The 21,034-nt window shown below is 40.4% G+C and overlaps 1 protein-coding gene across 6 annotated transcripts in view; it reads right to left on the bottom strand.

Annotated features, from left to right (window-relative positions):
- LOC120863556 (ankyrin repeat and KH domain-containing protein 1) overlaps positions 1–19,049 on the bottom strand; it is a 115,194-nt gene extending 96,145 nt beyond the window's left edge. For 5 of the 6 annotated variants that reach the window (XR_005721025.1, XM_040239892.1, XM_040239889.1 and 2 more), the window contains exon 1: positions 18,600–19,049. Coding sequence is in view for 5 of the 6 variants with exons in the window: in XM_040239892.1 (XP_040095826.1) it covers positions 18,600–18,890 (291 nt within the window). In the remaining variant the exon portion in view is untranslated. The remainder of the gene's footprint in view (positions 1–18,599) is intronic. The other variant, XM_040239891.1, reaches the window with a different exon arrangement.
- Positions 19,050–21,034: the final 1,985 nt, after the last annotated feature.

Here is a 21,034-nt window from a genome sequence, read left to right on the forward strand (position 1 = left end):
CCCAAACATCAACCTTTATCCTGATCATCCAACTAACACAGGGCAATGATCCCTATACCGAGGTAAGGATTTCAGGCTGTCACAAGACTAGGAAAATATTAAATGAGGTTATGCAATTAAGGTACACATGCCTTGAACAAACACTCAAATATAATCTGTTACTATGTAAAAGTAGTTTAGAAGGGGAAATATAATTTGTATAAATAATTTACCTTGTTTTCACATTTCTCTGAAATGTTCATGTTCCTGAAAGCCTGATGTCTTTAAGGGTAGGCACCACATTTTTTTCATCTTTGTAATCTAATCCTAAAGCCCAGAACAAAGCTTAACAAATAGCAGGTTCTAGTTAAATTACTGTGGAATCTGCAATACCAATCAGAATTCTTAAACAGAGTGCCAAGGGTTCTAATCTCTGAAAGATATAATTTTATTATGTAAGATGTGAGTGAGTTCATGAAAGAGGCCCTACCCCAAACTAAACATTGCTTTTCCTCAGTAGAGACTGAGAACATGCTTTTAACAGATTAACAAGGAGATAATACACAGTAGTAAGTATTTTTGATAATTTATTTTTATATTATTCAAAATTTTGTGGGGGAAAGGGTAGTAATGGGTCAAATCCATGCTCCTAATTTAAGTATAGCCTTAAATAATAATCTCTTCAAGCCAAAAGAAAATAAACTTTTCTTTGCTGTCAGTCAAGTCCCAAGCTCATCAGGTACTAAAAGATAGTATATATTCTCACTATTCAGAGCCACATTAACTAGTAAATTAACATAATTGGGACCATTTGGGCAGTAATATCTAAGATTTGTTTGTGTAATAACACAGGTGAAAACACTGGCTTGGGTGTCAAGCTAATAGTATGTTACTCAAATACTGAATTCATACCTCTTAAACAACTGTCAGAAGATACCAGATGCAAACACTCTAATCGTCATGTTTTACATTTTATTCCATTTACCTGTTTATTATTCTGGAAAAAGAAATTCTCTCCATATTCCTCTTGCAGGCTATATACAGTCCACATCAGATGCACTTAGACTACAACTATTCAAACTAACCACCTCCTTCCTCTTCAAGTTTGTCTCCTCTCAAATATATATATACCCAGTGTCTTTCTGGGAGGGGATGTATAAAAAGACACTACAACAACTTGTTCTTCTGATAGCTTGCAAACACAGGTTTAATCATAAGAGTTCCCAACCATCCACCTTCAGTGTATACAAGAGGAGCAGAAATTTCAAGAGATGAACATTATTAATGGAGAAGGGGTGGGTTTTGTGTGTGATCACAAATTCTGTAGCATACAAAACACCCTCTATTAAGCCTCTTCTGAAGACTAGATAAAGAACAAGAACATATCTAGTAACCCAGAAAGGCCAAAAGAATCTCAAAAAAACAACAAAATGGAAGACTTACAATTCCCAATTTCAAAACCTACTACAAAAAAACTATGGTAATCAAGACAGTATGGAACTGGCATAAGACATACAGAACAGTGGAATAAAACAGAAATAAACATTCCAAAAATAAACCATTATAAGTCAAACGAATTCAGAAAAGTGGGCTAAGACACTTCAGTGGAGAAAGAAATGTCTTCTCAACAAACGGTGCTGGGACAATTAGATATCTACATTCAAAAGAATGAGGTTAGACCTCTATCTCACATCTATAAGATCTCAAAACGGGTCTCCCCAGGTGGTCCAGGGGTTTAAGCATCTACCTGCCAATGCAGGGGACACAGGTTCCATCTCTGCTGTAGGAAGATTCCAGATGCCATGGGGCAACTAACCCTGTGTACCACAACTACTACTAAGCCCACACTCTAGAGCCCCCGAACCACAACTACTGAGCCCACAAGCCACAACTACTGAAGCCCATGAGCCCTAGAGCCTATGTTCTCTGCAAGAAAAGAAGCCACCTCAACGCAAAGCCGTGTACCACAACGCAAAGCCGTGTACCACAATGCAAAGCCGTGTACCACAACGCGAACCCGTGCACCACAACGCGAAGCCGTGTACCACAACGAGAAACCGTGTACCGCAACGCGAAGCCGTGTACCACAACTACAGAGGAGCCCGCACTCATCACACACACAGAGAAAGTCCACACACAGCAACACAGGCCCAGTTCAGTTCAGTCACTCAGTCGTGTCCGACTCTTTGCGACCCCATGAATCGCAGCATGCCAGGCCTCCCTGTCCATCACCAACTCCCGGAGTTCACTCAGACTCACGTCCATTGAGTCAGTGATGCCATCCAGCCATCTCATCCTCTGTCGTCCCCTTCTCCTCCTGCCCCCAATCAATCCCAGCATCAGAGTCTTTTCCAAGGAGTCAACTCTTCGCATGAGGTGGCCAAAATACTGGAGTACAGCCAAAAATAATTTCTTCAAATTTCAAAATGGATCAAAGACCTAAATGTAAGAGCTTAAAGTATAAAACTCTTAGAAGAAAAGAAGCAAACAAGAGTAAATCTTCATAACTCAGAATTATGCAATGGTCTCTTAGACATGACACCAAATACAGAAGCAACAAAAGAAAGAATAGGTAAATATAAAAACTGAGCCCAACCAAAGATTTTAAATTTAATGGCACAATCAAGAAAATGAAAAGATAACCGACAGAATGGAAGAAAATATTTCAAAATCATGTATCTGATAAGGGACAGTATCCAGAATACATGGGGTTTTTTCCCCTAAAAACAAACATAATTCAACAATAAAAAGATAACCCAACCAAGAAATGGGGAAAAGATATGAAAATACACTTTTCCAAAGACATACAATATTGCATAGGAACCTGGAATGTCAGGTCAATGAATCAAGGCAAATTGGAAGTGGTCAAACAAGAGATGGCAAGCGTGAATGTCGACATTCTAGGAATCAGCGAACTAAAATGGACTGGAATGGGTGAATTTAACTCAGATGACCATTATATCTACTACTGTGGGCAGGAATCCCTCAGAAGAAATGGAGTAGCCATCATGGTCAACAAAAGAGTCTGAAATGCAGTACTTGGATGCAATTTCAAAAACAACAGAATGATCTCTGTTCGTCTCCAAGGCAAACCATTCACTATCACAGTGATCCAAGTCTATGCCCCAACCAGTAATGCTGAAGAAACTGAAGTTAAATGGTTTTATGAAGACCTACAAGACCTTTTAGACCTAACACCCAAAAAAGATGTCCTTTTCATTATAGGGAACTATAATGCAAAAGTAGGAAGTCAAGAAACACCTGGAGTAACAGGCAAATTTGGCCTTGGAATGCGGAATGAAGCAGGGCAAAGACTAATAGAGTTTTGCCAAGAAAATGCACTGGTCATAGCAAACACCCTCTTCCAACAACACAAGAGAAGACTCGACACATGGACATCACCAGATGGTCAACACCAAAATCAGACTGATTACATTCTTTGCAGCCAAAGATGGAGAAGCTCTATACAGTCAACAAAAACAAGACCAAGAGCAGACTGTGGCTCAGATCATGAACTCCTTATTACCAAATTCAGACTCAAATTGAAGAAAGTAGGGAAAACCGCTAGACCATTCAGGTATGACCTAAATCAAATCCCTTATGATTATACAGTGGAAGTGAGAAATAGATTTAAGGGCCTAGATCTGATAGATAGAGTGCCTGATGAACTATGGAATGAGGTTCGTGACATTGTACAGGAGACAGGGATCAAGACTATCCCCATGGAAAAGAAATGCAAAAAAGCAAAATGGCTGTCTGGGGAGGCCTTACAAATAGCTGTGAAAAGAGGAGAGGTGAAAAGCAAAGGAGAAAAGGAAAGATATAAGCATCTAAATGCAGAGTTCCAAAGAATAGCAAGAAGAGATAAGAAGCCTTCTTCAGCAATCAATGCAAAGAAATAGAGGAAAACAGCAGAATGGGAAAGACTAGAGACCTCTTCAAGAAAATTAGAGATACCAAGGGAACATTTCATGCAAAGATGGGCACAAAAAAGGACAGAAATGGTATGGACCTAACAGGAGCAGAAGATATTAAGAAGAGGTGGCAAGAATACACGGAAGAACTGTACAAAAAAGATTTTCACGACCCAGATAATCATGATGATGTGATTACTAATCTAGAGCCAGACATCTTGGAATGTGAAGTCAAGTGGGCCTTAGAAAGCATCACTACGAACAAAGCTAGTGGAGGTGATGGAATTCCAGTTGAGCTGTTTCAAATCCTGAAAGATGATGTTGTGACAGTGCTGCACTCAATATGCCAGCAAATTTGGAAAAGTCAGCAGTGGCCACAGGACTGGAAAAGGTCAGTTTTCATTTCAATTCCACAGAAAGGCAATGCCAAAGAATGCTCAAACTACCGCACAACTGCACTCATCTCACATGCTAGTAAAGTAATGTTCAAAATTCTCCAAGCCAGACTTCGGCAATACGTGAACCGTGAACTCCCTGATATTCAAGCTGGTTTTAGAAAAGGCAGAGGAACCAGAGATCAAATTGCCAACATCCGCTGGATCATCAAAAAAGCAAGAGAGTTCCAGAAAAACATCTATTTCTGCTTTATTGACTATGCCAAAGCCTTTGACTGTGTGGATCACAATAAACTGTGGAAAATTCGGAAAGAGATGGAAATACCAGACCACCTAACCTGCCTCTTGAGAAATCTGTATGCAGGTCAGGAAGCAGCAGTTAGAACTGGACATGGAACAACAGACTGGTTCCAAATAGGAAAAGGAGTACGTCAAGACTGTATATTGTCACCCTGCTTATTTAACTTATACGCAGAGTACATCATGAGAAACACTGGACTGGAAGAAGCACAAGCTGGAATCAAGATTGCCAGGAGAAATATCAATAACCTCAGATATGCAGATGACACCACCCTTATGGCAGAAAGTGAAGAGGAGCTAAAAAGCCTCTTGATGAAAGTGAAAGAGGAGAGTGAAAAAGTTGGCTTAAAGCTCAACATTCAGAAAATGAAGATCATGGCATCCAGTCCCATCACTTCATGGGAAATAGATGGGGAAACAGTAGAAACAGGGTCAGACTTTATTTTTCTGGGCTCCAAAATCACTGCAGATGGTGACTGCAGCCATGAAATTAAAAGACGCTTACTCCTTGGAAGAAAAGTTATGACCAACCTAGATAATATATTCAAAAGCAGAGACATTACTTTGCCGACTAAAGTCCGTCTAGTCAAGGCTATGGTTTTTCCTGTGGTCATGTATGGATGTGAGAGTTGGACTGTGAAGAAGGCTGAGCACCGAAGAATTGATGCTTTTGAACTGTGGTGTTGGAGACGACTCTTGAGAGTCCCTTGGACTGCAAGGAGATCCAACCAGTCCATTCTGAAGGAGATCAACCCTGGGATTTCTTTGGAAGGAATGATGCTAAAGCTGAAGCTCCAGTACTTTGGCCACCTCATGCGAAGAGCTGATTCATTGGAAAAGACTCTGATGCTGGGAGGGATTGGGGGCAGGAGGAGAAGGGGACAACCGACGATGAGATGGCTGGATGGCATCACAGACTCAATGGACGTGAGTCTGAGTGAACTCTGGGAGTTGGTGATGGACAGGGAGGCCTAGTGTGCTGTGATTCATGGGGTCACAAAGAGTCGGACACAACTGAGCGACTGAACTGAACTGAACTGAAAGACATATAAATGGACAATAAACACATGAAAAGATGCAACTTCACTAGTCACTGGGGAAATGCAAATCAAAGTCACAATAATCTCCATACCCACTAGGATGGCTATTAAAAAAATGTTAGCAAAGATGCGGAGAAATTGGAACCTTTATATACTGTTGGTGGGAATGTAAAGTCATGAAGTTGCTATAGAAAACAACCTGGTAGCTTCTCAGAAAATAAAACAGTTACGATATGATCAAGCTTCCACTCCAAGGTATACACTCAAGGGAAATGAAAAGATATCGTCATAAAAAACTTGCATACCAATGTTCATAGTATCATAATTTATAATAGTCAAAAGATAGAAATAATCCAAACATCATCAACCAATGAACAAAATGTTGTATATCCACAAAACATTTCAATTTAGTACTGGCAGATGATAAAGTGAAAGTCATTCAGTTATGTCCAACTCTTTGCATCCCCATGGACTAGACAGTCCATGGAATTCTCCAGGCCAGAATACTGGAGTGGGTAGCTGTTCCCTTCTCCAGGGGATCTTTCCAACCCAGGGATCGAACCCAGGTCTCCAACATTGCAGGCAGATTCTTCTGAGATCAGACGAGATCAGGTGCATTCAGGGTGGTATAGCCGTAGACTGCAGGTGGATTCTTTACCAGCTGAGCCACCAGGAAAGCCCGATACGTGATACAACATGTAGAAATCTTGAAAACAATATAATAAGTGAAAGACGTGAACACAAAAAAATCACATATTGTTTGATTCCATTTATATGAAATTCCCAGACTAGACAAATCCAGAGAGACAGAAAATAGATTAGTGATTACCAAAAGCTGCAGGGACAGCAGAATGGGAAATGCCTGCTAATGGGTACAAGGCTTTGTTTGGGGTGCTGAAAATGTTTTAAAATAGATAATGGTGAAGGTTGTACAATTCTGTGAATATATTTAAAAACAACTGAAATTATACAATTTAAAGAGTGAATTCTATACTATGCGAATTCTATTTCAATTTTTTCAACTTTAGGAATGTGAATTTGAAAAATACTTTTGAAATTTGTTATATTTCCTATTTTGATAAATGCACTGTGGTTATCTAAGAGAATGCCTTTGTTGTTAGGAAAGGTATACTAAAGAATTTAAAGGTAAAAAAGGCATGATGTATGCAAACTACTTTCAAGTTATGCAGAAAATAAATTTGAGAGAGAGACAGAAGGATACAGGAATGGGATAAAATGAACACAATTGGTCTGTCTGGACAAAAGTTATATGGGAGGAGTTCTCTGTACTATTCTTGCAACTTTCTAGTAAGTTTGAAATTATATCAAAATAAAAAGTAGCAAAAAAGAGAGGGAGAATATATCCTTGGTATCTGCTCTTTGATAATGATACTTTGTGTCACATGTCATTGTATTTAGCAACTGTACATATTTTAAAAGGCAAAATCAGAAATTTAGCAGAATAGGTAAACATGAGAAAAAAAATCAATTAGAAGCTGATTAAGTGCTGCAAGTACAGTGTACCACTCAAGGTATCAACTGACATGGCCTTTACTTTCTGACTCGGATTTCATAAAATGCCTATAGGAAAACTTTAAAATTCTACATTATTAAAGAAAATACTACAGGTTCATTTATCTAGATTTAATACCAGATCGAGATAATTTTTTCAAAACTGAACTCACCTCTAGTGATAAAAAGAATAAAAATTATTATTTCTAGCATTTAATCAGTATGTGAAGCATTGTGATCAATCACAAATTAGTTAATATGAGGACAAACTGGGGGAAAAAAAAACCCACCATATTAGAGAAATGTCTACTTACAGGACAGTATTCCACATGAACTGGATTCAATGGCTTTGGGAAGACATTAGTGAAAGTTCAGTCTTTGAATGTTTTGTCAATCTCAAGCTTTTTGATTTGCTAATATCAACTGTGGTGAATCAATTAAGTAAGATCTGTACTCAAATTTGTTCTCATAAAGCAATCTATAGATTCAGTGCAATCCCTATCAAAATCCTACAGCATTTTTCACAGAAATACAAAGACCGATCCTAAAATTCACATGTAATCTTAAGGAAACGTGACTAGTTGAAACAATCTTGCTGCTGCTGCTAAGTCACTTCAGTCATGTCTGACTCTGTGTGACCCCATAGACGGCAGCCCACCCAGTTCCTGGGGTTCTCCAGGCAAGAATACCAGAATGGGTTGCCATTTCCTTCTCCAATGTGTGCATGCATGCTAAGTCGCTTCAGTCGTGTCCAACTCTGTGTGACCCTATGGACAGCAGCCCACCAGGCTCCTCTGTCCACAGGATTCTCTAGGCAAGAATACTGGAGTGGGTTGCCATTTCCTTCTCCAAAAACAATCTTGATAAAAGGACAAAGTTGGAGGACTAATGCTGCCTGATTTCAAAACTTAACTACAAAAACTACAGCAATCAATACAGTGCAATACTGGTATAAAGTCAGTCATAAAAACCAAAGAAATAGAACAGAAAGTCCAGAAAAAACCCTCCCCCATATGACCAATTAATTCCAACAAGGATGTCAGGGCCATTCAAAGGAGAAATTATAGTCATTTCAACAAATGGTGCAGAAAAACTGGATATCCACAAACTAAGGAAAACAGTTAAGACTTACACCATATACAAAAATCAACTCAAAATGGCTCAAAGATCTAAATGTAAGAGCTAACAGTTTAAAATTCTTAGAAGAAAACATTGGGAAAAAAATCTTCAAGACATTGGATTTGGCAACAACTTTATGGATATGAAAGGGCATCCCCAGCGGCTCAGGGGTAAAGAATCTGCCTGTAATGCAAGAGTTGCAGGTTCGACCCCTGGGTCGGGAAGATGCCCTGGAGGAGGGCATGGCAACCCACTCCAGTATTTTTGCCTGGAGAATTCCATGGGCAGTGGAGCCTGGCAGGCTACAGCCCATAGTGTCTCAAAGAGTTGGACATAACTGAGCAACTTTCACTTTCACTTCCCAATTAGACTGGAAGATCTATGAAGGCCAAGATTCATGATTATCTTTTTCACCATTGTTTATACCCAGTTCTGCACAGTGCCTGACCTACACTAGATGGTCAGTAAATAGCTACTGAATGGAGAACAGTGTAAGTGAGACTAAAGCAACTTAGCACACATGCACGTTATGGATATGAAATCAAAAGCACAGACAATAAAGGAAAAAATTAGATAAACTGAACTTCATTTAAATTAAAACCTTTCTAAAAATACTTTTATTTATTAATTTGGCTGTGTGGGATCCTAGTTGGGATGTGGGACCTATGATCTTTGCTGCGGCACGCAGGATCTTTTAGGTGCAGCACTTTTTAGCTGCAATACGTGGGATCCAGTTCCCCAGTGGGAAATGAACTCAGGTCCCCTGCATTGGGAGCTCAGAGTCTTAGCCACTGGACTACCAGGGAAGTCCCTAAAATAAAACCTTCAATCCCTGGTTGCAGAACTAAGGATCCCACGTGCCGCTGGGCAACCAAGCTCCTGCACAGCAATTACTGAGCCCGAGTGCTCTGGAGATCGTATGCCACAACTACAGCAGGCTTGCCCCAACAAAAGATCTTGCATGATGCAACAAATACCCCACGTGCCAAAACTAAGACTCAATGCAGCTAAATAAATTACAACTGTTTAAGCAAAAAAGGACAACAGAGTAAAAAGGCAACCAATGGAATGTGAGAAATATGTGTAAATTATATTTATATATATATGATATGATAAGGGATTAACATCCAAAGAACTCCTACAATTAATGAAAAAACAACTCAACTAAACATGAGCATAGGAGGAATTTCCCTGGCAATCCAGTGGTTAGGACTCAGCACTTTCACTGTGGGGGTGGGTGGGGCCAGTTCCATCCCTGGTCAGGGAACTAAGATCCCACAAATTACAAAATGTGGCCAAAAAAAAGGGCAAAGGATCTGAATAGACATCTCGCCAAAGAAGAGATACAAATGGCCAAGAAGCACATGAAAAGATGTCAATAATTTTTAGGGAAATACAAATCGAAACCACACTCATTAGGATGACAAGTCTCAAAATCAAAACCAAGAAGATTGGCTATAATATGGAGAAATTGGAAACCTTGTGCTTTGCAAGTGGAAATGTAAAATGGTACAGCTGCTATGGAAAGCAGTACTGTGGTTCCTCAAAAACTTAAAAATAGAATCAACAGATGATCCAGCAATCCCACTTCTAGGTATTATATCAGAAAAGAATCAAAAGCAGGGACTCAAAAAGGTATTTGTACACCCATGTTCACAGCAGCATATTCACAAAAGCCAAAAGGTAGAGAAGCAATCCAAGTGCCCATCAACAGATGAATGAATAAACAAAAATGTTATATACGTAACAACAGAATAGTATTCCGTTAAGTTTCACACAAGCTTCCCCCCTCACTCAGAGGGTAAAGAATTTGCCTGCAAAGCAGGAGACCTGGGTTTGATCCCTGGGTTGGGAAGATCCCTTGGAGGAGGACATGGCAACCCACTCTAGTATTCTTGCCTGAAGAATCCCCATGGACAGAGGAGCCTGGTGGGCTACAGTCCATAGGGTCACAATGAGTCGGACACAACTGAACGACTAAGCACAGCACAAGTTTCACACATGCTGCAAACACAGATTAACCCTGAAGACACTATGCTAGGTAAAATAAGCCAATCACCAAAAGCAGAAAAACTGAATGATTTCACTTATTTGAGATACCTAGAGTAGACAAAATCACAGAAAAGAAAGGTAATTGTGATTATTAAGGGGCTGGAGAAGGGAGGACAGGGTGTTACTGCTTAATGGGTACAGAGTTTCAGTTTTGGAAGATGAAAAGGTTTTGGAAATGGCTAGTGGTAATGGTTGCACAACAATGTGAATGTACTTATAACCACTTTAAAATGGTTAAAATGGTAAATTTTTAATTTTTCTGGTAGTCGGGTGGTTAAGACTTCCTGCTTCCACCACAGGGGATGTAAGTTCCATCCCTGGTCTAGGAACTAAGATCCCACATGCTGCTCTCAGTGTGACAAAAAAAATAGGTAAATTTTCTGTTGCACATATTTTAAAACAATTTTTTTTAGTCCTTTTCCTTCTTTGTTAAGTGTGTGAAAAGGAGTCCTCATTTTACAAACTCAAATCAGACAAGTATATGAGGGTATATAATTGGCATATTTATAAGCTGGAGCCAACAAAAAACTCACTGCACACACAATCCAAAATACATTTGTCTGTATATTTACATAGTAACTCCTACAAAGTAAATACAAACTTAATTCTCATCACCACTTTAGTTTAGTACACATGTGATACATGTACTGAAACATATACAAACATATTTAAAACAAAGGAAGTTTTTTTCAACCAGAACATCAAAGGCAACTTTTTTCAACTCAAGTACCAATTCATTATTTTCTGCAAATATACAGCAAGATTAATTTTAATGGTTCTGTTCAGTTTTAGTAAGTTATGTATATGCTCCTGAAATATAGCCAAAGTTTTAGATTTTAATTTCCAAGGTAACAGTACTTGTGACTTTGTTGTTTAGTCACTAAGTCATGCTTGACTCTTTTGCCACCCCAGGGACTGACTGTACACAGCCAGTGGGCTTCTCTGGGCTCCTCTCTCCATGGATTTCCCAGGCAAGAATACTAGAGTGGGTTGCCATTTCCTACTTCCTTCTCCACAATTGGGGGAAAAAAAGGTTAAAATGGTGAATTTTGTTGTTTTACCACAATTTTAAAAACTGTTCGCAACCTAACTGTCCTCATCATATAGCATCGTAACAAACTTAATAAACTGTTCTGTTCAGCTCTTTGGTTCCTGGGGCTAATCCCTGGGAGTTTGCTTTTTTTCAAAACTGCAAACTAATGCAGGTGAATCAAAACATTAGGATACAGTGGGATATCTACATAAAAATAAACAAAAAGACCCATTTTTACTAACAAAAGCAGCATCCATTAAGGGGAAAACTTTGTGAGAACAGAAGGATATATAGTGGAGGAAGAGCATAATGTACTCTTTGATAAACTGTTGCTAAATTTCAGCTTATCAAATAAAAAAGCTTTATATACAACTTTACTTTCCTCCCGGTTTAGGTAAAGTTGACCAGAAAAAAAGGTAAACCTGTCAACCATCATAAGGCAAATGATCTTCATTCACAAGAACTGTACACTGTAAGTAACTATAAGACAGCACACAGATTTTAATGTTTACAAATTAAAACCAATGTTTCCCATAGTGGCAAAGGTGCAAAGTTGGGTATCTGCCTTTCCATATTGGTACTTTTAATATGAATATGAATTCTCTTAAAATGAATGAGAAGGCCTGAACTTTTCAAGTTTAAGCTCAATGACAAAATTACCTTAAAGTTGTGTTCCTCTGATCCCCAATGGTACACCTTTGACTGCCTTCTTTAAAATATATTGATTCACATGGCAGTCATCAATTTCATTATATAATGTAAAAGCTTTTCAACAAGGTCAGCTACAGATTATATGCTAGTTTGAGACATGTGTTTCTTAAGTAAGTGTTAGTTGCTCAGTGGTGTCAGACTCTGTGACCCTCTGGACTATAGCCCACCAGGCTCCTCTTGTCCATGGAATTCTTCTCCAAGCAGAATACTGGGGTGGGCTGCCATGTCCTTCTCCAAGGGATCTTCCCAAAAGGGACAAAACCTGGGATTCTGGCATTGCAGGCAGATTGTTTATCATCTGAGCCACCAGGGAAGCTCATAGGCATTTCTTAAGCAATTAATTATTAATAAATTCATGCGTCAGAAGAGAAATAGTCAGCAGGACAATACAGCAGTTAACTACAATAGGAGTCACATGACCTATTTTCTACTATAAATTAGCTGTGTGATCCTGAGCAAATTATTCAGATCAATGGTTCCCAGACTTTTGAGGCTTTACCCAGAGTCCTAACATGAACTTTCCAATTTGATATTTTGTCAAACACAGATATTTTAAAAATTAATTTTTGTAACAGTACAAAGGACATTAACTCAAAATAGAAAAAAGTGGGAAAACATTGCTTTATGAGAATTTCACTACATTGTCCTTATTTTTCTGATTTCATTATAAATTCATAAAACTTCAATAGAGATTAAGCAAGTAATTATTGGAGGCAGAGCATTGGTAACCAAAAACTTTGCCTAGTTCTTAATGTGAAATAGCATGAGTTCCGTATTCAAATCCTAGCTTTATCGATTTCTAGCTATATAAATAACACTAACCATTTTTGTTGCTTTCTGGATTGATCATTTCTTTGAACTTACATTTATTCATCTATGAAAGTGTAGATAATACCCACCTCAAACAGATGTTGAGTGATTAAATAAAAGAAGCGAAGTATATATTATGGTGTGTGTGTTAGTCGCTCAAGTCGTGTCTGATTCTTTGGGACCCCATGGACTGTAGCCCACCAGGCTCCTCTGTCCATTGAATTCCCCAGGCAAGAATACTGGAGTGAGTTGCATTCCCTTCTCCAGGGTATCTTCCTGACTCAGGGATCGAACGTGGGGTCTCAGATTCTTTACTGTCTGAGCCACCTGGGAAACCCTTATGTAATATGGTATTGGAATATAATAAGCATTCAATAAATGGTAGCAGTTACCTAAAAATGAGATGAGATAGGACTATCACCAAGATTCTGTGACTACACAGACAAGCAACAGGAGAGGAAAATTGTAAATAATAACATCCAAGAAGATACATTGGAAGAGTTCATATATAGTGCATTGAAAAAAAGATAAAGAATTTATTAAAACTTTGGTTCTGTAGGAAGGTAAATTTTGCCAAAAAAAAAAAAAGAAGTAGACTTCTCATTTCTTTTCTTTTTACTTGCCAACTCAAGACTAATACTAAAATTTTATTTATCTTATCTCATTGAATCAGAAGGCTAGAGCTGATTTTCAGAGGTCATCATTCTACCACCAGATAGGCTCAGAAAAGAATGTGCCTAAACTCACCTCCAAAGCTTCATTCTTAACATGTTTTATCACTTTGATTAGATTAAAAGTCTAAATTCTTATCAAATTCACCATTTAAAAATCTCACATGAATAGTATATTATCTTTTGTATAACAACGGGGAAAATAAAACTACACACTTGTATTTCCATAATGATATTCTGAAAGGACATCAAGACATTAAAAGGGCAGGTCAAGACCATTTTACTGTGTTTGCATTAGTCTTAAGAACTATGCAAATATAAATCACCTATCAAAATGTACTAAATAATAACCAAAAGAAAATCTCTGCATACTTTAAGTTTCACAACAAGGTTTTCCTCTACCCATACCTAGTCAACTCTGTTTTGACCCGCCATTCATACAACCATACTCATCAATGAATCATTTTATGTAAAGTCTGAAGGCTTTATAGAATGAAACCTGTGCAAGGTTGGTACTCATGTAATATAAAAAATGTTATTGTCATAATATGTTGTTTTTCCTTCAATTGACATTCTCATGTCTCCAAAATTTCCTCACTAGAATATAAAGGTATATTTCCTATTTTATCACTGTATGTGTGTGTGTGAGCTCAATCGTGTCCGACTCTTTGCGACCCCATGGACTGTAGCCCACCAGGCTCCTCTGTCCATTTGATTTCCAAGCAAGAATACGGGAGTGGGTTGCCATTTCCTGTTCCAGGGGATCTTCCCAAACCAGGGATTGAACATGAATCTCTTGCATGTCCTGAATTTGTAGGTGGGTTCTTTACCACTGTGCCACCTGGAAAACCCTGTTTTATCACTACTGCTGATAATTTATGGAATAAAGCCTTTCTACCTTTAACAAAGTCGCCATAAAGGTTTTTTAGAAATTCATTTTCATGGGCAATAAATGAAGTTTTCAAAAACAACATAATATTTTAAAGTTTCCTAAAATTATAAATTTATCATGGAAAATTTATAACATTAAACCTGTCAGTACCCTCCCTCTTTCAATTTCTCTCTTGTTCAGTTATGAACATAAGCCCTGAGATGTTATTAAAATCAGTGACTCACCTTGTTTACCTGAACTTTGAATATAGAGTACTGATGACAAAATTGCCATCCCAGATAAGAGTGGGCCTCTAGACCAGTGGTTCTCAACCAGGGGTGATTTTGCCCCCAAAGACATTTGGCTTTGTCTAAGGTCATTTTGGGGCTTCCCTGGTGACTCAGTAGTAAGGAAAGAATCCACCTGCCAAGCAGGAGACACAGATTCGATCCCTGGATGGGGAAGATCCCTTGGAGAAGGAAATGGCAACCCACTCAAGTGTTCTTGCCTGGAAAATCCCACGGACAGAAAAGTCTGGCAGGCTACAGTCCATGGAGTTGCAAAAAGACATGAACACAACTTAGTGACTAAACAACAACGAAGGACATTTTTAGCTGTCACAATTAGGTGTGTTCTACCAGCATCCAGTGGGTAAAGGACAGGGATGCTGCTAAAGTCAGGAAAGCCCCTCACAACAAAGAATTAATACAGCTTCAAATTTCGATACATTGCAGTTGAGAAACTTTGCTCCACACAGTAGACTGTAAATAACCCTAAAGGAAATGATCCATCTCCTATTAGAGAAAATCAGAAGGAACCTCTGTATGGTGTGTGCATTTGACTCTTAACATAATTTTCAGGGAAAAAAAAAAAAAAATTCCCTACAAAGCTTTTGCTATAATTTGCTATAAAATGTTAAACCCAATTTCCTTTTGCTTTTACCTGATTGTAAATATAGCATCTGCCTCAGATAAAAAAGCCTCAACAATGCTTTCTAATTGCAATGATTTCTAATGTCTAATCTTTTAAGTGTGTATCAGTTCAGTTCAGTTCAGTCGCTCAGTCGCGTCCAGGTAAACACATACGCATTGGCTTATATAGGCCTAGAAATTTTACTGAAAGGAAAACTGTAATACTCATTACCTCTGAGTGGGATCTGAAAGGTCAGTAGGGTGAGGAGAACTTTTTACTTTTCATAGTATATCTACTATCTACACTGTTGAACTTCTAACCATAAGATATTACTTTATTATTTTTTTAATTTTAAAAGGAAGAGGTCACACACGTATACATACAGTATATGCATACATTCTTAACACAGAAAAATTAAAAGTCATAAACCTCACCAAAACCCTCTCTTTAGAATTTTATTTTCCTTTTACCTTACTTTTAAAAAAAAATTACAAATCTAAAATTAACATTTAAAAATTGGTTTTTAAATAATTTTCAACGAATCCAAAGGCAAGTTCTGACTCCTCTGTTCAAGGCCTTTGACAGCTAATGAACATGCTCAACATGTCTGAAGAAATACAAAACAGGTATCCACCCCAATGTTTAAAGCAACAAGAATCAATTCTAACAGAAGAAATTTACAAAAAGATCCAAGCCCCTTCTTCAAACTAAAAGGTCTTTTGACTCAGCCAGCAAGAGAAAGTACCTTTTTTTTTTTTTCTCAGATGTAGGCTCTAACAATGAATAGAAAAGAGATCCTTAAAGTATATCTTTGTATACCAAATATATACTGCCTACTCAAAATCCTTCAGCTAATTCTAGAGCAAATGCTCTAAGCCTCCATATTTCTTATTCTTTTCTCACCTAGTCCTGCCCCACTAGGGGAATAAGACAAACTTCACTCACAAACTCTTCTCTCTGAATGTCTACATTCTAAATATCTGGTTCTAAAACATCTAGGTATAATGAAAATTAAAATTCTACTATTATCCATCAAATGCCAGTTGGGTGTTTTTTGAAGAATATTATTTATTTATGATCTTTTTACACTAAATGAAACTCAAAGGTAATAATAAGGGAGAAGATTATCATCTTGTCAGAGAGAAATGAGAAAATCCAAGAAATCTGCTTGAGAAAAAAAGGTCATTTCACTCTCAAAGGCACAGACTATACCCAACCACACATTCAACATACACTAGATATTCCAGGAGTTTTTTTTTTATATGATATGGATGAAGAGGACATAAAAACTAAATTTCCTTTCTTCTCTGGTTAAGAAAGAATCTATATGCATATTGAGCATTATCTTAGACTAGGCTCAAGTTTGTGGGTACTCTAGAAATCTCTATCCAAAAGTGATGTCTACCTATATACACTTAATATCTAAATCCTTTAAGCATAGAAAATTTAGGAGAATAAGAGGTTCTTCTACCATTAGCCTAAGTGGCTGAAGGAATCGTGAATAATTTCTATGATAACACCAAAGAAAATCACACAAAAGGTGTGAGTTTTGCTCACAGCTTTAACAGCCTGGTGTGGAGACTCCAAATGAAATAATCTGTGCGTGTGAACAAGTCTTGCAAAATTGGTTACTTCAAAAGCTCATTTCTCCAGATATAACACACAAGCCCATAGAGTTAAGAGATTCATAACTATGGAGGCTCACTAGCACTCTACCTCTGAAGAAATTTAAGACTACTACTGAAGTAAAAACAAATGTGTGATCTCTCACTTCCATCAATGACAACTGTGCAAAAATGGTTCAGAAAATCAAGAACATCATCCTTTTATCACATTCAGACCAAAGCAAACTTTTTCAGTCTAACAAGTTTCAAAGAAAAACAGACTCTAATCTTTACTTCCTAGGTAAAAAGTAACTATATTCTAGGTTCATCTCTCATCAATTTTCATTCAAAGTCTAAATGAAAGCCTTCCACAAGCCCAGGGGTGGAAGTGCTCCAGAGACATTCTCCATAACTGCCTACTCAAAATCCTGTACCACCTTGGCTTAGAAGTTATTTCTCTTATTGTGAAATTCAAAGATAGAAACATTCAAGGAACTGTCTCCTTTACAACCCACAAAGTTTATTCCAAGCAAAATACAGGGTTAGAAAAAACTAAAAGAATCCCTGTTCAGATCAAGAATGGTAAGACTGCACTAACTGTATTCTACAACCCACAAATACAGTTTCTCCTTATTCCTCTCAATACAACAGCCAGGACAGTTGTACATACACAGAAGCCCCTGTACTTTAAGACCAAGATCAGAGGTTAAAATAATTGGTCATAGGGGATGAACCAGGCACCTTAGAATCAAAATAGAATACTCTGAGCTCTTAGAACAACAGTCACCACAGGACAGAACTATAACAAAGCCACAGTCAGGGGGAGAAAGTACAAATGTAAAATATCTCCTTTAGCCCTAGAGCCCAAAAGTTGATGCCTCCCATTCCAGGTTGCCCAGACCTAAAAATGTCCAGTATGCGCCTAACAGCTGAAAGGAATGAAGGTCCTGATAACAAATTTCCCTCACTGCAAAAGGTTTCCAAAGAGGACCTCATTTTCTCCAAGCCTAAAAATCTCCAGAGTTCAGCTATCCAGCTGTTGCGAAGCCCAAGCAAGCACTGGAACCTTCTCTTCCTGTCTAACTTCACAGTCCCAGGTGCAAGGACCCACGTGATTTTTCAGCGCAAAAGCAGAGAGCTCCTTAGTACTCACCTGTCTCAGACCAAACTGGAATTAAGAACCCTCCTTTAGCACACAAATAAGGCATAAGGCAAATAATGCCCAATCCTTCAACTCAGAGGAGAGACACAGTACAGTGGCAACGCTCTTTACGCAAGCCAGCTCTCTCTGTCTGTCTGTCTCTCACCCTCACCCTCTCTCTGTCCCGCTCTCTCAGTACCAAGGGCAGGGACTCTGGCAAGACCCCGCCCCCACCCCCGTCTCCAAAGCAGGGTGGGCGGGAGGTGCCCGAGGAGTCCCGCTTCCCGCGCGAAGCTCAGAGACCAAAGAACTCCCTATTGTGGGTCTATGGATGGTGAAGGGAACCGGTCCGACTCGAGCCGAAGAGTAAGCCGAGGGCGCACTAGGCCCGCACCGCCGCCACTGCAGCCAGGGAGCCGATCGCTGACAGTGAACGACTCCATCTGAGCAGCGGGAGGGTGGCCCGAGCCCTGCGCCGGCCCAGAGAGAATTCGTGCCTCAAGCTGTGTAGAAAGCAGGGGTCCTAGAGCCGTACCTCGGACACCTCGTCCTCGTCGCTACCAGAGGCACCACCTCCACCCCCGGTCCTCAGGACAGCAGCCGCCAACTTGAAATCCAGCGCCGCGTCCCCTCCGCCTGCACCGCTGCTGCCGCCACCGACTCCCGGAGCCGGCCCGGCCTCCCCGAAGAGTCTCACAGTGCGGATTCCCAGCCCGACCCCTCCCGGCGGAGGCGGCTCCGAGGCCCCGGCTGGGGCGGATCGCGGAGCCACCGAGTCCAAGTCCTCCTCAAAGGAGGTGCCGCCGCCTCCGCCGTCGGTCAGCATGGTTCGCACGCGGAGCCGGAGACGCTGCCGAGTCACTCGCGGCCGCGGCCACCGCCGCCGCCGATCCCGGGAACGAGAGAAGCAGCAGGAGGAAGAAGCGTCTCCTTCCCCCCGTCCCAGCAGCGCCACTAACTTCTCACTGCCTAACCTGCTGCCTCCCGCCCCCCACACTCGCCACTGGCTGCAGCTCTCCAGCGGCTGCAGATCATTGGTCAAAGCGACCCGTCGCTCAGGCTCTTCGTCACGCGCTGCTCGCTGGCTCGCGGCCCTCAAGCTGCGTTGACCCGCGCAGGCCTAGGCGGTTGCGAACACCCGCCTCCTATTCCCCACGCGCCGACTTCCGGTCTTTTTCTATGTCTATTGGCCAGTTTCTCTGACTATCGCCTCACGACCTTAAAGTGGATTAGTTGGCCTTGTGGTCAGTCACAATGACCCTAGACAATGGGAAACTTCATTGGCGACATAAAGTGTCGGTCACTTTGTCACAGGACGTCGCGTGGTACAATTGGTCAGTAAGGATAAGATTCATCCCGCCCCCATCTGAGGTGACGGGAAAGGGTTGGGGAATTTCCACTCTTGATTAAAATGACGGCTGCAGTGACGACCTGCAAGAATTGGTGAGATTTGGAGTGAATTCACCCAGGGCTTAGTAAGGCTCTTACGTCAAGTGTGCAACAGGCAAGGAGGTAACGCAGCTCCCACCTGTCGCTCTCCGCCAGGCGCGGAGAGTTCCTGCACGGGGATTGGAGGGAAGAAGCTATCAGTCTCAGCTAGGCTCCACCTTCCTGCCAATCCCTGGTTGGAGAAGCGGTGCGTCAGTCACTAGAGAGGTCGCCTCCTCTGGGACAGGTGAGGCTGTATAAACTCAGTTTCAGTCTCTTTGGGTGGGAGTGGGGGATTACGACAGGCGAGTGAGCTGGGACGTTCCGGCTGCGTGCCACCACCAGCCTTTCCGAGCGGAGCCTAGACCGCCGAGCTGAGGGAACCAAAGAGGCTGCCGAGGATGACCGCCGGGAGGAGATTCGGCGGGCCTGCCTGCCAGGACGTGGCTGGGCGCGGCTGTTCTACAACCTGCGGGCGGGGTCGCCCCGCGGGGCTACGTTCTCTTGCCTGTTGAAGGCGGCGGGCCTCTGGGCTGGACAGCGCCATGCCTCAGTACTGGGAACTGTCCCACGAAGGAGGGTTGGAAGGCCGCGACAGCGTGCGGAATCATACCGCGGAGCAGAACGCAATGGTTCAGAGTGCGTGCTCTGGCGCAGTTTCGAGTTTTAGTGCCGCCACTTATTTGCTGTGTGACCTCCCGGCGTTAGTTGTTTAATCTCTGTGACTTCCAGTTCGCCCGTCTGCAAAATGCGGATAATATTAGTACCTCCCTGATTGACTTGTTTTGAATAAATTGGTAACAACTTCAGGTGCTTAGCAAAGTGCTTAACTTATAGCAAAGACTGATTTTCTTAGTCACTTTTCCGGAGTCCTCCACCTACCCCTTGCAGTCAAACTAATTTTTGTCAGGTCTCTGATGCGAAACAAGTCTAGCTAAGGGGGTATTCTCCCCTTAGCTTTAAGGAGCTCTCTCTTTACCTCTGTTATCTCTCTCTATCGCCTTTGTCAATAATGAAGGCTTTAAAAGTTTGAATGGCGAATATTCTTTGACCCAGAGAATGTCCATATGAGTTTAACCAAGAGAGACTGGCTAAAAACAAAAACTTTGGTATTGGCTACTCTTGCAGCTTTAACAAAGGGCTTTGTATACCTTGATTGTGTAATTTTTAATGTTTCACCGTTCTTGAACTGGAATCCAAAAATTCTACTAAAAAATTATTTTGAAAATGACTTTTAAAATAAATTCTGCCAAACATTTATTTAAAGAGCATTTTGAAGATGGTGAACATTTGGTAAATGCTTGCTTTGGCATTTCACATGCCTAAAAGAGACTATTTTCCATGAACAGAACATTTTAGGTAAATATTCCTTCTAGATAGTACATCGCAGAAAGTGGGGGAAAAGTACCTTTTCTAGAAAACTGTTTTGATGTAAAATGCCATGTACACTGGCTTTAGTTAGAATTTATGGAGCTTAATTACCTTATATCTTCAGTAGGCATGTGTGACTAGGTCATAACTCAAATTAATAGCACCAACAAA

Source organism: Oryx dammah, unplaced genomic scaffold (assembly GCF_014754425.2).
Source record: "Oryx dammah isolate SB20612 unplaced genomic scaffold, SCBI_Odam_1.1 HiC_scaffold_5, whole genome shotgun sequence".
Taxonomy (NCBI): Eukaryota; Metazoa; Chordata; class Mammalia; order Artiodactyla; family Bovidae; genus Oryx; species Oryx dammah.